Source organism: Marmota marmota, unplaced genomic scaffold (assembly GCF_001458135.2).
Source record: "Marmota marmota marmota unplaced genomic scaffold, marMar, whole genome shotgun sequence".
NCBI classification, from domain to species: Eukaryota; Metazoa; Chordata; class Mammalia; order Rodentia; family Sciuridae; genus Marmota; species Marmota marmota.
In genome coordinates, this window is record NW_025999943.1 from 10,518,603 (window position 1) to 10,536,210 (window position 17,608).

Sequence of the window (17,608 nt, forward strand, 5' to 3'; positions counted from 1 at the left end):
CTGAGACTTCTATTTCCGTGTTTTCACTTGGGGAAAACAAACTGAAGAAAGACCTCCATTCATCATCTGAACCTGTCAGTGTTGGTCACATTTCCAGCTAGAGTGCTGCCTAATCATTTTTCAACTGGAGGGCCGTGGCATTTCCCCTTTCACTTGTGCTGTGTGGACACAAACTTTTGTCATGCAACGTAAGATGCCCTTTCCTTCATCTGTGCCCGGCTCCAAAAAGAGCCAGGCTTCAGGGCATTAAGAGAGTTCCCTTTTCTTACACATAAACCAAGTTGGCCTCTGGAAGGAGGAAGTGCATTTCATAGTCGCCAGTGCACAATATAAGGAATTCAAATATGTCCTCCCGTTTCGCAGAGTAACGTATCAGGAGTTTCCCTTTTCTGCTCTCCCAAAGTTCTGGAGCCTCAGAACTTGGAAGCAGAATGAATCACTGGTGTAAACCCAGTGTGTATGTACTGAAAAGGTGGCTACTATCCTCAAATGGGAAATACTCGTGAACGTTTCTTTAGGATGCTTTAGTGGTCTAGTCATGTGCCAGCCTGGCAGTCTCTTTCCGTGGACACTGGTTTGTTTCACCGTGCACACTTAGAAACTACAAAATAAACGAATTACTCGCATCAGAAGAGTCTGCTCTTTTCGCTTTCGGTCCTGCGTTCTTGCGTGTTCCTTGGTAATTCCAAAGAATATCCATTTAATAAATGGTGCCCATAACGTAAACGCTCCGTCAGCAGCGCCCTGGGGCGCTAGGGAGAGGGCTGTGTAGCCCAGTGGGGGCCACCGCACTGCCGGCCCCGCCCGCAACCTCGGTGCCACCCCACCAGCGCGTGCGCAGCCAATGGGCGCGGGGCACGCCTCCAACCCCACGGCGCCGGGACCTGCCACCGAGCTCCGCGCAGGACAGCCCCGCCCGTGATTTGGTCTTCGCGCTCGCTGTGACCGTCCCTGGCCCAGTTAGGCTCTTGGCCATGGCGTCTTCAGCGGCCGGCGGGGTGGTGATTGTTGGCAGGTAAAGGGTTCCGAAGTGTCGTGCCATTAACGATGGAGCCTGGGGAGGCGCTAGGGACGCGCTATCCCGCGTTTGGGCCCACGCATAGCGTCCATCCGGGTGGGCACCCTCCCTGCGAACGGTTGGGTGCGCCAACTTCCCGCCCTCCAAGGGGCTCTTGTTTCTCTTCACGGAGCTGACCAGGCTGGGAAAGCGTCTGGGTCAGCGGCGGTGTCAGGTAGAAGCACCCTGTAGAGTGTTAATGTGAAACTTGGTGCTGATTTACCTGAAGGGTCCGAAAGCTGACGGAGCAGGCTGCGATTGCAGTGCAGTTCCTGGGATCCACCAAATGATGCCGGGCCTATCAGCTAGTCCAATAGGCGCGCAAGGCATTGAGCATAAGGAAAATAAATTTTGGCAATAATCCTGCGATAACTGTATTGTTATTCACAGTTTTTGAATGAGAAAACGGAAGTGAAGCAATTTGCCCAAGGTCATAGTAAAAGATGAGAGTAGCCCAGAAAGGAGGGTTCAGGTGCATGCTAGTCAAGGCTGCCTGTAGGGTGCATTCCTGTCTGCTAGGAGGTAATTGGAAGCCCGAACAGCGAATGCACCTGAACACACCTGGCGCATGGATTGGCGTTTCTGAGGGTGAAGGCCTCATCGGTTTAACAAATAGATTTCTGGTGTGTGCTCCCATGCCCACTTTCTTTTCTTTTTTAAGTTAAGAAGGGGAGGCATATTATATATAACTTTCCATTGGCTAGCTTTCCTTAGCAAGTCTATAAACGTGAAAATACAAATCACATATGTAATCAAATGTTCTAGTAGTTGTTTTAAAGTAAAAAGTAATAGATAAAAGTAGATGCATGCTTATGATCCTAGCTACTTGGGAGGTTGGGGTGAGGGGAGGATTGCTTGAGCTTAGGAATTCAAGGGTAGTTTGGGCAACATAGCAAGACCCTATCTCAAAAAAAAAAAATTGAAAAATTTTATAGCACGTTTTATTTAACATAGTATCTTTAAAGTGTTATTATTTAAACAAGTATTAAATTTTATAAATGAAATAGTTTACTTTTTTAACATTGTTTTCAAAATCCAGCATATATTTAATACTTTCAGTGCATATGTTTTAGTCAGCTTTTTTTTTTTTTTTTTTAAGCCACTGTGATGGAAACGCCTAACAGGAACAATTTTAGAAGAAGAAAAGTTTATATATGGTTTTAGAGCTCTCATCCATAGACAACCAGCTCCATTGCTCTAGCCCCACATGAGGCAGAACATCATAGTGGAAAGGTATAGTGGAGGAAAGCAGCTCAGAACATGGTAATCAGGAAGAAGAGAGAGCTCTCACTCACCAGAGACAAAATTTAAATCCCAAAGGCCTGCATGCCCCAATGACCAACCTACCCTACCTGCCTACAGTTACTACCCTGTTAATCCCTATTAATGGATTAATGCACTGACAAGGTTAAAGCTTTCATAACCCAATCATTTCACCTGTAAACTTTCTTCATTGTCTCACACATAAGCTTTGGGGCCACTTCATACCTAAAAAACATAACAGATGGAGCTTAACATTCCCTATGACTAATGGCAATCACACTAGACAAGGTTGGTTTAAGCAATGATAGAATCTTTATTAAGAAAGCAGATATTTAAAAAACTTTCTTCTCCCCTCATTTTGTGAAGACTCCTTTAAAAAGTACTTATAGGGCAGGTAGCCTGAGTGGCAAAGTACTTGCCTAGCAGGCATGAGGCCCAGGGTTCTGTTAGGGTAGCTTGCACAAATATCCAGGAGAGACATACCTCTGAGTCAAGCAAAAGTTCCTTGACAGAGAATATCAGCCAGGCTGCCCTTCTGCAAGGTGCAGCAGTCTGCTGAAAAAACTTCTTAACTATATAGTCATGCACAATGAAGTAGTTAAAAAAATAACCCATCTGGTCCTGTGATTGTTACTTGGTGTCTTTGTTGTGGTTTAGGTAGTTAGGGACTCTTTGGGGCTGAATGAGAAGGTCAGGCTTGGGTGGGCTTTTCAAAATGGAGTTACTTTGGCCTAAGGACCTAACAGCTTCTATGCCTAGCACTGCAAAACAAAAAACTTCTAATTATTTTCAAAATGCAGGTCAAGCTGTGAGAGGAGGTTTGCTTAATGAGACCAAACTGTGGAAAGTCTTTGACCTTTAGCTGTTGTAGGCCAATCAAGGGTCTCCACTTTTCTAACTTTGTGTAGCCTGAGGCTTACTTCATCCCCTTGCCTGGCACCTCCTGTTTCCTTTGATACTTTCACCATGTGGCTGACCTGGGATGTAAGAGAACCTAGTACAGAGAGTGGTCTGGTGCCACGCGGGTGAAGGCTTTTACAGCTTGAGATGAGGTGGGCCATTTTGTGGGGTTGCATTGTTTTCTTAAATGAAAAAGTGGAAAGAAAGATACTTTTATTTTAGAAAATATCCTTATGGATTACATCATACATATATGCATAATACAAAAATGCTAAATATATAACTCAATGAATTATCACAGAGTGAATATACTGCTGAAACCCCCATGGTGAAAATGTTCTTCAGTCTGAAGTTAGACTCTGTTAAGGATTTCTTTTGTGGTTAAATAATTTATGATAATAGTGACAGGAAAGAAAAGTCTTTAAAGGTGATTACTGGTCAGTTGGAAACAAGCATGAATGTTCATTGGGCTATAGACATCCCTTCGTATCCATGGGAGATTGTTCCAAGGTTCCTGAGGATGACGATACCAAATCTGCTCATGTTCAAGTCCTTTATATAAAATAGTGTTGGATTTACATAGAACCTATACAACCTTCCTGTACAGATAACTTATAATACTTGATACAATATAAATGCTATGTAAATAGTTGTTATTGATTGAGGACACAACTCAATCATAGAGTATTTGTCTAACATGCTCAGAGCTTCAGGTTAGATCCCTAGCACCCTAAGAAAAGAATAAAAAGTTGTTGTATTGTTTAGAAAATAACAGTAAGAAAAAAAAGTCTGTACATGTTCAATATTGATGCAATTTTTTCCCTGAATATTTCAATCCATAGGTATGGATGGCTGACTGTGTATTCTTGCTGTCCAAGTTGGTAGCCACTATCACATTTTGATAGTGAGTACTTGAACTTGTCTAGCTTTAGTACTGCTGATTTCCTGAGTTTTAACATTTATTTGACTTTAATTAATTCTAATTTAAATAGCTACATGTGGCTAGAGTATACTGTATTTATCAGTACATGTCTAGAATCCTGAGAGTGTCACTAAGAATTCACATGTATATAATATGCACATTTTATTTCATATTATAGAAGAATATGGAGTAAATGAGATATAATATCCTATTCCTTTATCCAGAGCTCCAGTGAAAGTGATTTTAATTGTGTGTGCAACAAATGGCTTCACATAAGATACTTTGTAATAAGATGGTGACCTTCTCTGTGACCCCTTTAATGTACTTGAGGCTTAGCTCAAGTGAGTATTGTGTGAGAGCTTTGAAGCTTGGCCAGCACTTCTGTGGCATTAGAGGATTTTCAAGTCTATACAAGGCATGCCAGGGTCTTCCTTTCACCAGTTTGGGCCAGTTCTAACAGAAGCTGTTAGTCTCTGCTATGAGACATCTCCTATGTTCACAGTGGCCACTGTATAGATGGGAGATGGAGTGGGGAGAATACTTCTGGATCCTACCCTAAGACTGCTCTTGAAGGCTCCCTGCCACCAAACTGCTTTCAGGTTTGAGACAAGCTTGCCCTCCCCTCTCTGCTCTCATGTGTCCCATCTGTTGGAGTGCTAATAACTTAGTCTGCTACTGTTTCATGGATGCTGGCTGAGGACATCAGTCTTCGGGATCAGTGACAAAGGACTTCACTAATCATGGTGTAGCAGGTGGCATGAGTATCATATAGACATAATTTATTGTGCTTTGCTTTATTGTTCTTCACAGATATTGTTTTAAGCAATAAAATATCTTTTAATTAAGGGATATACATTGGGTTTTTTTTTTTTTAGACACAATGTAAGACTGCAGTAAACACAACCTCTTTTTTTGTGTCTGGTGGTGGGGATTTAACCAAGGGCCTTGAGCATTTTAGGCAAGTGCTCTACCACTGAGCCACATCTTCCTAAACATAACTTTGAAATGGGAAATTCATGTGACTTGCTTTATTGTGAAATTAGCTTATTTGTGGTGGTCTGGAACTGAACCTATAATATCTCTGAAGTATGCCTATATTTTCATTGGTTTCCCTTCTCTTAGAGTCACATAGGGGTGCATGAAGGGCCTGTGTGGATTTCAAGAGAATACTGAGTTTAGGGACACCTACATTTTTATAGTAAGCAATAAACGATTCTGCTCTTTGTCCTCTCTCAAGGTTTCTTGCTGCATATATAACTCTAAGAAGTAGTCCTGGTGAAGAATGGCCAGAGCCTTGTAGTCTTAGCATACCCAGCAAGACATGTAAGAGCTCATGGAAGAAGTCTTCCAATACAGAATCCTTGGCTCTGTCTACACATCTTCTTGACACCTCTGAAATGGAGGATATATTGCTGCTACTGCATTTATTAGATTAGGACCTGATGCCTGCTTCACATTTTCAGGAGCTTTCAATTTAGAGAAACCCTAGAGAACTTTTTTGATTTGTCTTTGAATTGTCTGAGGAGTACTCAGGACAGCTTGTGGATAAAATGCAACTTGATTTTGATATTATAAGTAGAATTTGAAAATTTCAGGATTGGGGGCTGGGGATGTGGCTCAAGTGGTAGCGCGCTCGCCTGGCATGCGTGCGGCCCCGGTTCGATCCTCAGCACCACATACAAACAAAGATGTTGTGTCCGCCGAAAACTGAAAAATGAATATTAAAAATTAAAAAAAATAAAGTTAAAAAAAAAGAAAATTTCAGGATTGGAAGAGAGATGGGGCCCAATCCACACATCCAATGAACACTTGATGTCATTGTCTCTGCCCGTGATTATCCTGCTTCTGTTTGGGTACCTTTAGTTTCAAGGATTTTTCTGTCTCAATGTTTGATTACGGGGACTGCCTTTTCCTGGCCAACAGCAAGCATCAGTATAAGACTCAAGCAATGGAAATAGGTGCAGTAACCCCAAATCAGCCTTGTGCTTCCTCAAGCTTATCAGTTTCCCTTACCCAGAGGATCAGACCCTTCAACATGCAAATATATAGTTTTTCTTCTAAATTGATCCCATTTCTCCCCCTGGTTACCACCACATTTTCTGTCTAAACTTAGTAAAATGATCTGTATTCTGTCTCCAGTTTCTTTCTTCCCATTATCTATCTCTTGACTTTGTATTATGGAAAAATTTCAAACCATATTTAAGTTGAGAGAATAATATAGTGAACCCTTATGTACCTGTACCCTGCCCCCAACATCAACAGTTACTAACACAGAGGTAATCTAGTTTCTTTTATACTCTCCTCTTTGGATTATTTTGAACAAATTCCAGACATATCGTTTCATCTATGACTATATCAGCATGTATATCTAAAGGATACAGACTCTTTTACAAATACATAATAGCAATGCTATCATCATAGGCAAAATATTAACAGAATTCCTTAACATCTTTAAGCATTTCCTCTGCATTCAAAATTTCCCTTATTATCTTTTAACACCTAGTTTGATTGATTCAGATGCCAAATAAGGCCCACATGTTATATTTGATGCTATTGTTTATTGATGCTTCCAAGCTATAGATTTCTCAGCCCTTTTTTAAATATTTATTTTTTAGTTATAGCTGGACAAAATTTCTTTATTTTTATGTGGTGCTGAGGTTTGAACCCAGTGCCTCACGCATGCTAGACGAGCATGCTAGGCGAGTGCTCTACCTCTGAGCCACAACCACAGCCCCATCTCATCCCTCTTTTTTAAAAACAAGTTTATTTGTTGAAGAACATGAATCATTTGTCCTGTATAATCTTCCATGTAGGATGTGAAAAGTAAAAGAATTGAGGATGATGCTAAGTTATTTTTGGAGAGCAAGAAAGGATGAAGGTGTCATTAATTCTATAGGAAAAGATTTTAAGAGTGATAATCAGGAGTTCAATATAGGGTATTTTAATTGTGAGATGTTTAACAAATAGATCAAGCAAAACAACAGAGTAAAGTCTTTAGTTCAGGGCCAACGTCTGGGCTGGAACAAGAATGTGGGGTATTTAGTAGTGCAAGACGTGAGATCTCTAAGAAACAGAGACTTAGGACACTCCAACTTTAATGGGGAAAGATAACCCAGTGAGATTTTGTTGAATGTGTCCCTAGAGTGTTATTTACCATGTTCCTTTATCTTTCATTCTTGAGACTGGAGTTAGATCCAGGGGTTCATTTTATCTTACACCCACCTAAGGCAGGCTTTCCTTGCCATCAGGTCACAAAAAGTTCTCTTATCATGGTTCCCCACTCCCATTCATCCTGCTAAACCCAATAGCCAATTCTCAGTCCAAATTCTACTTGATTACTGGGTTTTGACCCAGATGGACAATCTCTTCTCCTTGAGGCTCTCTTCACTTCCTAACCCTCTCATCTGGTTATCTGTCCCCATTAAGTTGGAATGTCCTAAGTCTCCATTCCTTAGAGATCTCACATATCACACATGACTAAATACCCCACATTCATGTTCCAGCCCAGATACTGGCCCTGAACTGAGGACTTTATCCAGTTGTTTTGCTTGATCTATTTGTTAGACATCTCACAATTAAAACACCCTGTATTGAACTCCTGAATGTCTCCTAAAATATTCTCCTATAGAATTAATGACATCTTCATCCTTTCTTGCTCTCCAAAAATAACTTGGCATCATCCTCAATTCTTTCACTTTTCATACCCTACATGGAACCCACTACCTTGAATATATTATATATTCAAAACTCAGCTAACCACCAATCATCCCTTCTGCTTCTATCTTCTTCCAACCTACCGTCATATCCTGCAGCAAGCTCTGGACTCTGAACTGGTCTTTTTATTTCCATCTTTGCCTTTCTTCAGTACATATGCTGCTTGACTTACAATGGGGTCACAATCCAATGAACCATCATAAGGTGAAAATATCAGAAGTGTAAAATGCATTTACTACTTCCAGCCTACTAAACCTCATAACTTAGCAGCACAGCACTGTAGACTGTTGGTTGTTTCCCCCTTGTGATCATGGGACTGATTGGTAATTGCTGCCACCCAACATCATGAAAGAGGTTTGGACTTTATAGCACTAGCCTGGGAAGAGATCCAAATTCAGACTTCCAAGTTTGATTTCAACTGAATGCCTTTTGCTTTTGTACCATCACAAAGTCAAGCCATCATAAGTTAGGCACTATGTATTTTTAAGAAAACATCTAGAAAGTTCCTTTTAAAACTTAAATCAATTCATGTCTTTCATATAAAACATTCTGTTAGATACTCATCTCATACATATGAGTAAATATCTAAATCCCTCTGTGGTCTCTGAGACACTATGTATGTAACCAGTTCACCTTCCCTTCCAACCTTTGGACTTCATCCCTTACCCACCCTCTCCTTCCACCTCCACTGCAGCTGCCCATCAGACTTACAGTCATTCTCTCCCTGCCAAGGACACTTTTCTTACAGATATACTCATGGCTTGGCCCTTTACCTTCTTCAACTCTGCTAAAATATTACCTTGCCAGTGAATCATTCCCTGGTAGTGCTTATAAAATTTCTCTGCCTTCCAGTTTCTACTTCCTACTTTTAGTCCCTCTTGTCATTTTCTTTTTTTTCCTTAGAACTTTTACTTATTTACAATAAACTAGGCTTATAGCCCACTCTAAGCTCCTGGCATCAGGCTATAGAATAGTGCCTGACACATAGTAGGCACTCTTTACCTACCTCCGGAGTAAATCACTGTTGCCTTCATCTTCATTCCATGGGAAGAGCTTGCTGACCATTATCTAGTGTTTGTCATTAAGGCATGTCAGCGTTTTTGTTGTCAACAACTAACATTTATCAAGCTGTACAATGTGCCAGGAATACAAAGGTGAGCAAGATAGTTCCCAGTGCATAGAGCTTACCTTATTGAACGAACAAAAAACAAGTTCATATTGTGGACAAGTGTTGCTTTGCCCCCACTTCCCTGTACAAAACTTACTGTGGTTTTTTCTCATGCACTTAGAAATCCTTTATGAAATATCTAACAGTTCACAACAAAAAAGAGGAGTGTTCAATATCCCAGACCTGGAGATGGAAGTGAGATCTTGCACTGGTCATTTTCTCCCTGTATCTTCATTCAGTCCTACATATGCCTATACATGTCCTGCTTCATCCAGCTTCCCTACATTAATATGGTACAATGTGTTACAATTAACTAACTATTGTCACCCACTAATAGTGTTTATTAATAGTTAATTAAAAGTAATATCCTTTTAAATTCTGATCTCCATAGTTTTTACCTGATGTCCTTTTTCTGTCCAGGATGCCAAATCACATTTACAGTTTTCTCTCTATATCCTTGAGTTCCACATCTGTTGATTTAACCAACCATGGATTGATAATATTTGCAAAAAAAAATTGTGCCTACACTGAACATGTAACAATAACATTCCTTGTCATTGTTTTCTAAACAATATAGTATAACAACTATTTACATAGCATTCACATTGTGTTAAGTATTATAAGTCATCTAGAGATGATTCCTGAATATGCACATAGATTATATGCAAATACTATTCCATTTTTTGTAAGGAATTTGAGCATTCTCTGAGCTGGCAGAAGGGGGTCCTAGAACCTCTCTCTCATTCATACCAAGTGACTGCTGTACTTGTCATTTCTCTTTTGACTCCTCTGTGACATTTCCTTGGACTTTCCTTGCTTTTGATGACCTTGACAGTTTTGAGGAATACTAGTCATGTAGTTGTCGAATGTCCCTCTGTTGAGATTTGCCTAATGTTCTTCTCATGACTAAGCTGGGGTTGTGGTAGGAAGACCACAGAAGTAAATTTCCATTCTCATCACATATCAAGGTATCACGACATACTTTCACTATGATTCATTGCTGTTGATATTAACCTTGACCACCTGGCTGAGCTAGTGGTTCAGTTTCCTCCACGGCTAAGTTATTCTTTTGTTTCCTCTTTCCACACTGTACTCTTGGGAAAGAAGTTGCTTTGCATAGGGTGGAAAATGATGTTCCATTTCTCTGAGGACAGTGTAGCTAAATAAATTATTTGGAATTCTTCCGCAAGGGAAATGTGACTTTTCCAACATTTATTTATTTATTCAAACATTTATTTTTATCAGTATGAACTTTTGAATATGTATTCTATAGTTTGTATTATAATAAAAAAAACTGGCTCAGTTTGTTCCAGTTTTAGCCATTGGGCGCTCTTCTAGTGGTTTCTTGTATCCCTTTGATGTATCTTATCAATGTAGATTTTTTTTGTTTTTGTTTTTTAACATTTACTTGCTGGTACTACAGATTGCTCCAGGCTTATCTTATATGGCTCAGCTCTAGAATTTGTCATTTCTCCAAGGAGTACTGCTTTCTTTTATGGGAGAATAGTATTAGAAATCAAGAATTGGACTCTAGATGTGTTCTGTACATTTGTCTTCAACCCTTTAAACAATCCCATATGTGCTCTTTATAATTCTTTTGTCTTTTTATTTTCCAATAAGTCTGAAGCAGTGGGTGAAGAGTAGGGGTTAAGTGTAAGGACTCAAGAGACCTCTTGGCTTCATCTCTTAGCTCCAGCATGGATAGCCTGTGTGGAAGTAATTCTTCTGTGCCTCAGAGGAAATAATGATAGTACATACATTGTAAGGTGTTATAAAGACTAAGAGAGGTAAGACCTGAGTTTTTAATGGTGCCAGCACCTAATCCATGCTCGTGCTGTTGTGGTAGCAGTTAATTATTTGAAGAGGACAGCAAATACACTCAAAAATCTTTCTATATTTATGGGAGATTGATTCTAGGACCCCCATGGTAACAAAATCTGCAGATGTTCAAGTTGTTTTTATACAATGGTATAATACTTACATAAAGACTCAATGAATTTAAATGCCTAGTAAAATGTAATGTAACTTGTGGTTGTACTGCATTGTTTAGAGAATAATGAGAAGAAAAATGTCTACACATGTTTAGTACAGATGTAGTTTTCTTTTTTTTTTCCCGTAAGTATTTTTAATCCATGGTTGGTTGAATCCTCAGATGTAGAACCCAGGGATACAAGGGCTGGCTGTACTATCTCTCTTGTTCAAGTTAGGTGACTTGCCTAAGACAGTGGTCAAATGGGGGTTCAACTAAGGACCTTTTGCCTCATGTCACCCTGCTACCTCCCGACTGTAATTTTTTTGTTTCAGTGCACGAGCACATGATGAATACTCCACATACCGCCACATTCCCTGTGGAATACTGATCTTGGCACTTGTGTTGGGGACTCAGGAGTTCCTGGGTAGAAACAGATAACATTTTAAACAAATACAGTTATCAAGATGTGCACTTTAAAGAGATTTATTAAATATTGTAGGAATGGGATACTGTATAATTTTGAAAAGTTTCTTCTGGATTAAGAATGAGAAGACGTTCAGTTATTAAATTAATTTGAATCATTTCTTAATTTTCTCTCCCTGTAGTGGACTCATTGGACGAAGCTGGGCTATGTTGTTTGCCAGTGGAGGCTTCAAGGTGAAACTCTATGATATTGAGCAAGAACAGATAACAAATGCCCTGGAAAACATCAGGTAGGCTAGCTGACGCCTTCTGGGAGGAGTTGGAATGGTCCTGTTTCTTTTAGTTGGTCTTGTTTATCAGATTCTCAAGGCTATAAATATCTGTGATTGTACATTTTCATTTGATACAGCTCTTGGAGTGCCTCTGAACCAATAGAGGTCAGGTGTAAGGTGGCTAGAATGTGAATTTGGACTGGAAAGGAGACTTCCATTGTTAGGAAAGGCCCATTCAGATTGAAAAGATTTAAGAGGGGGGAAAAGAGGAGCTGAATGTAAATGTCAGGACTTAATCCCAATTGAGTTGGGACTTCCTTACTATGTCACACAGGGGTAGAGAGCTGGGACTTTTTCTTGTTCCCTCTGTAGGATAAGCCAGTGTCCAGCAGGTGATAGTCAGAGCTTCATGGGCATTACCTTTTAGGAACAGAGGTTCTAAGCATTGTTTTGACCTATTGATCTAATAATGGTGGTAGGCCCCAGATGAAAACATCCTGAATTTTAATTAGGGTTTAGAACTCATGTGAGAGGACAGAACTGTAGTCACTCTTGTGGGTGTTAGTAATTGTGACAACTGTACTAGTTAAAGGCATGAGAGTGGATGAACTTACCAAAAACTGAGGACTGAGTTTGAGGAGTGGAAGTCACAGTGGGCAGAAGAAGTATAGGAACCAAAGACAAAGGCCAAGAATAAGGGAGGTCAAAGATATAGGAACCAAACTAATGCCCTGGTCTGTCTGACTTCAAAGACATGTTAAGCATCTTCAACATCCATTTATACCATATGCTTTATAGAGATTCTTCAAACAATACTTTTAATATAATATTTGGCACATGCAAAAGAATAGATCATGTATATAAGTTCAGGAAGAAGAATAATGAAATAATTATCCATGACCCTCCACCCAACTTAAAATTTAGAACATTACCAATACTTGTATGTACCTTTTGGATCTCATCCCCCTGACCTCCTATCAGAGGTAAAAAATATTATTTATTTGTATTTACCATTTTTGTTGTCCTAAAAACACTTATATACATGTCCCTCAATAACATACTGTTTAGTTTTGCTTTCTTTTGTGTTTTATGTGAATATTGCTGAGATCCACCCAAGTTTTTGCTTATAGCTCTAGTGCATGTATTTTTACTGCTATACCATATTCTGTTGTGTGAATTTTCTATAAATTATTTATCTGTTATCCTCTTGGAATATTATAGCTTTTCCCAGTTTAAGCTATTGTAAATAATGTTAACTATTAATATTCTTATATTTTTGTATATTCTATGTTTCTTATTATTTTTCTTGTATATTCTGTGTTTCCTAATGTATAAGTGCAGGAGTTTCTATAAGTACATACCTAGCAGGGAGACCACTGGGTCTGTTTTACCTGAAGGAGTTCTGATAGCCTAGATATTGGACCATCTCTTTCTACCTTCATTTTTTTAAATGTTATAGTAGTATCTTTATTGACTTGGAAAGACATTTATGCTGTATCTTTTTTTGGGGGGGGATATGAATTCTTATTTTTCCACTTGTACAGATTGCAGTATCACATTGGTTTTTCAGCCACATTTATACATACAGCCATACTAGTGTTTACCTTCATTTCTAAAAACTTTTATTTCACGTTTTCTCTCTCCCTATGTTTTCAGAATACATTCTGGATATGTTCTTTAGATTTTTCTTCATTTCATCAATTCTCTTTATAGTTGTGTTTAATCTGTTGTTTAGACCATCTACTGAGTTTATTTGAATAATTTAGTTTTTCATTTTTAAAGTTTGCTTTGCCTCTTCTGTAGATATATCAGTCTCAAATGGCTTGCTTATTTTTTGTGGTTCCATTTCTCAAATCATCAACTATTTAATACATAATTGCTTTGTACAATGTATCTGATAATTCCAGTTCCTGAGAGTGTCTTAGATTCATCAGAATCAGATCCTGAGATGCAGATTCCTGGGCAAGTGATTTATTAAGGTGGAGCTCCCAGGATAAAGCAGTAAGGGAGGAGTGAAGATAAGATAAAGAAGAGATAGAAACCAATTAAGGTTGTGATTTCAGAAGTCTGGGGCTCAACACAATCCCCTGGGAGTTCTAGAGTGTGGAGTGAACTGTAAAGTTTGTCCTCACTCAAGGCAAGGGAGCTGGACTGTCATAGTCCTGTATCAGACACTGACAATGGTCCTTCCTGGATGGATATAAACTCCCAGGCATTTCTAGTCCTTTGATCTGGAACCAGGGAGTTCTCTAAGGAAGGCTGTTAGGTTTGAACCTTTAGCAACAAAGAACTCCAAAGCTGGAGATAGACGCCCAGTGTTCATGAGAGAAATCCAAAGAGTTCTGAATGGAGCACCAATGGCCTTCACTATGGCAATTCACTGCTTTTAAATAAGTTTTCTTACTCACTTATTCATGCTTTCATTCTTTAAAAATACTGGTTGATCACCTACTATGTGTGTGACACATTTAAGTCCTGGGGATTAAACAATAAGCAAAATAGACTGAGATCTCATTGACCTATAAGAACTCACATTCAGTGCGGGGGAAGACAGGGAAAAGAAGTAGAAAATTCTCTGTGCTCCGTAAATTCATCTCCCGACACTTGTGGAGTATGATCTGTGGGTTTAGACAAATGTATACTGACATGTATCCATGACTGTAGTATCATAAAGAATAATTTTACTGCCCTAAATGTCCTCTGTGCTCTATTCGTCCCTTGCTCCCCTAATTCCTTGGCAACCACTCATCCTTTTAGGCTCCATAGTTTGACATTTTTCCAGAATGTCATATAGTTGGAATCATACAGTGTGCGGTCCTTTCAGATTGATCCTATGACTTAGTAATATGCATTTAAGTTTCCTCCTTATCTTTTCATGGCTTGAATATAATTTATTTATTTTAGTGCTGAATAATATTGCATTGCCTGGGCATGCTACAGTTTTTCTGTTTATCTTCAGAAGAACATCTTGGTACTTTCAAGTTTGGGCAATTATGAATAAAGCTGCTGGAAATATTCATGTGCAGATTTTTTTGTTTGGGCATTTTTGTCAATTCCTTTGAGTAAACACTAAGGATTATAGTTGCTGGATTGAATGTAAGAATATATTTAGTTTTGTATGAACCATTATACTACCTTTCAAAGCGCCTATACCATTTTGCATTCCCATCAACAATGAATGAGAGTTCCTGTTGCTTTGCACTCTTGCCAGCATTTGGTGTTGCCATTGTTCTGAATTTTAGTCAGTCTACTACGTGTTACGGTGGTGTCTTAATTTGTTGATAACATACAATGTGGATCATCTTTTCATATGCTTTATTTGCCCTCTATGTTTCTTCTTTGAGATTGTGTGTGTGTGTGTGTGTGTGTGTGTGTTGAAGACTGAACCTAGGGCCTCACAGCATGCTAGACATATGCTCAACCACGGAAACCCCATTTTCAAGTTCTTTTATTTTTTTTAATTAAAAAATATTTTTGGCTCAAGGGAGGACCTTGACAATTTCTTTTATTTGCTGTGACTCCTGATGCATAACAATTATTCCTATATGGGATTAAGTGATTTTGTAGAAACCATTTCAGTGTTCCTGTTCTGCTAAAGAAGGCTTTAGAGTTTTTCAATACATTTTAAGCCACAATAAAAACAGGTGAAAGCCATATAATCCTGCTGTTGTAATTTAGAAGAAAACACCTCTTAAGGCACCATTCACTAAATATAAACAAGAAACTGAGACAAAAGGATTTTCTCAGGTTGAGTCAGTGTTTTTATAAAGCATCAAGATTGGAAACATGGTAGCAAAGAGCTTAGTATTTGGTTTAATTGAGATTACTTAAGGAGCAATAGGAAGTAATTTATCGATAGTTAAAATATAATTGTAAAGAGCTTTAAAGGAACTTATGGTATTGCTAAATAAGTAAAGTCATATCTGTAGGCTTCCCTTGGACTGCTTGCCACACTGATACCAAAATGTGCAGATGCTCAAGTCCCTCATATAAAAATAAAAATGTGCATAGAACCTATGCACATCCTCCCATAGACTTTAAAATCATCTCTAGATTACTTAGGATACCTAATACAATATCAATGCTATGTACACAGTTGTTATACTGTATTATTTAGGGAAATTTATACCATGACAAGGAAAAGTTCTGTATGTGTTCAGTGACAGGCAAAAAAAAATTTTTTTCCAGTTACTTTCCATCTGCAGTTGATCGAGTTCAAGGTTGCAGAATCCACAGGCCGGGAGGAACAACTAGGCTTTGTTAAATTCGTCTTTGAATTTTGCATTAAGTATATAGGAACTTTATAAGCTCCCATTTAGAAATGGTTAGTTGGTGAAACTGCTTGTGCCTTGTATACTTGGGTGAAAACCCTGGCTTTTCTGTAGGCCTGGACTTGGTACTGGTTTTCTGGTGATGCTGTTTGTGGTCGATGGGTCTGAAGCTGAGCAACAATAGATTAAGCCCAGTGTTGGAGAGAGGGTAACCTAGGGAAGAGGAGACCAGGAGTCTCTCGTTAAGTCAGGCTTTAAGCAACCCCATGTGGCCTCCAGGCCAAGACTTGGTAAGCTTTTTTTTTAGAAAGCAGGTAGTAAACCTGTTAGGCTTGGGGGGAGGGTCATATGGTCTGTACCTCAACTTCTGATTGTTGAGTAAAAGCACTCAGAGATAATCTCTAAACAAATAGGTCTGGCTATATTCAAATAGAACTTTATGGGTTAATATTGAACTTAGGAATTCATTTACTTTTCATGTGTCACAAAATATTATTATTGTTTTGTTTTTCTTTTAAGAATTTAAAAATGTAAAAACCACCCTCTTTTTATAGGCCGCAGGAAAACAGGTGGAGAACCAGACTTTTCTTGCAGGCTAATAGGCTTTTCAATTCTATTATCATTTCATCTTATGCTTTGTCAGTTCGGTTTTAACTCACTTGTAACTAAGGGAAAGCCAAAGGTTCCTAATTGAAAAGTCCTTTGTTCTATTTCTTGGTATATTTGTATTTTAGGCTTTATTTTTTAGGTGTATCATTAAAGGTTTTTGTTATTTTTAAAGACCTTTCATGTATCACAGAGTACATGATAGGTTGTGGGAAAGTTGTTTGTTTGTTTGTTTGTTTGTTTTTCCCCCTTTTTTCAGAGCTGAGGATGGAACCCAGGGCCTCATACTTGCTAGGTAAGTGGTATACCACTGATCCATATACCCAAACCCCTGTTTTGCTTTTAAAACCTGATTAAAGGCTTATATATTATTCTACTACTTTGCTTAGTTAAGAACTGTTTCTTAATATTTCTAGTGTTCAATTAGAGCAAACTTTTAGACAAATCTGTAAAATATTTAAACCAGAAAAACCAAAACAATTATTACTATATCAGCCATGTTGTAGAAGGAGCAAAAGTACTGAATTCCTGCGCATATATAACTCTTTCCTCAAGAAAAGGGCCTTATTTATTTCTTTTTTATAACTCACACACATTTGAGTTAAATTGGCTTAAATATGTAGAACTGGTTGTACTTCTTTGGCAGGAGGTAGGGATCTTATGTTATCTTGTGACCCACTACCTTTCTCCTCAAATTATAGTTAGCAAATACCTTCAGGGAAATCAGATTGAGTTGTATTGTATTGCACCCTTAGAGAATACTGAATTTTCAGTCTGACTTTTAAGCAAAACTACCTGCTTTCCTCTTTGAATCACATGATTATCAAATGAGCCATTTCTGTATGGAGAGATCAAGTTGAGAAGACAGCGACCAAACCACAGTTTTGTGAATATTTTGGTCAATGTGACAAGTTCTGTAGTTCAGAAACATTTTTTTTTCAGACACAAAATATTTTGTGTCTGAAAAAAAAAAGCATTGACTGCTTTTCTCAGTAAACAAACTGTGTCATCCTGCAGGTTACTAATAACTATGAGTCAAT

The 17,608-nt window shown here is 38.6% G+C and overlaps 1 protein-coding gene across 1 annotated transcript in view; it reads left to right on the forward strand.

Annotated features, from left to right (window-relative positions):
* Window positions 1–732: 732 nt before the first annotated feature.
* Window positions 733–17,608, forward strand: part of Cryl1 (crystallin lambda 1) — a 140,479-nt gene continuing 123,603 nt past the window's right edge. The window contains exons 1-2 of the mRNA XM_015499346.2: window positions 733–1,015; window positions 11,602–11,709. Of these exons, the coding sequence (XP_015354832.1) occupies window positions 975–1,015; window positions 11,602–11,709 (149 nt within the window). The 5' untranslated portion in view covers window positions 733–974. The remainder of the gene's footprint in view (window positions 1,016–11,601; window positions 11,710–17,608) is intronic.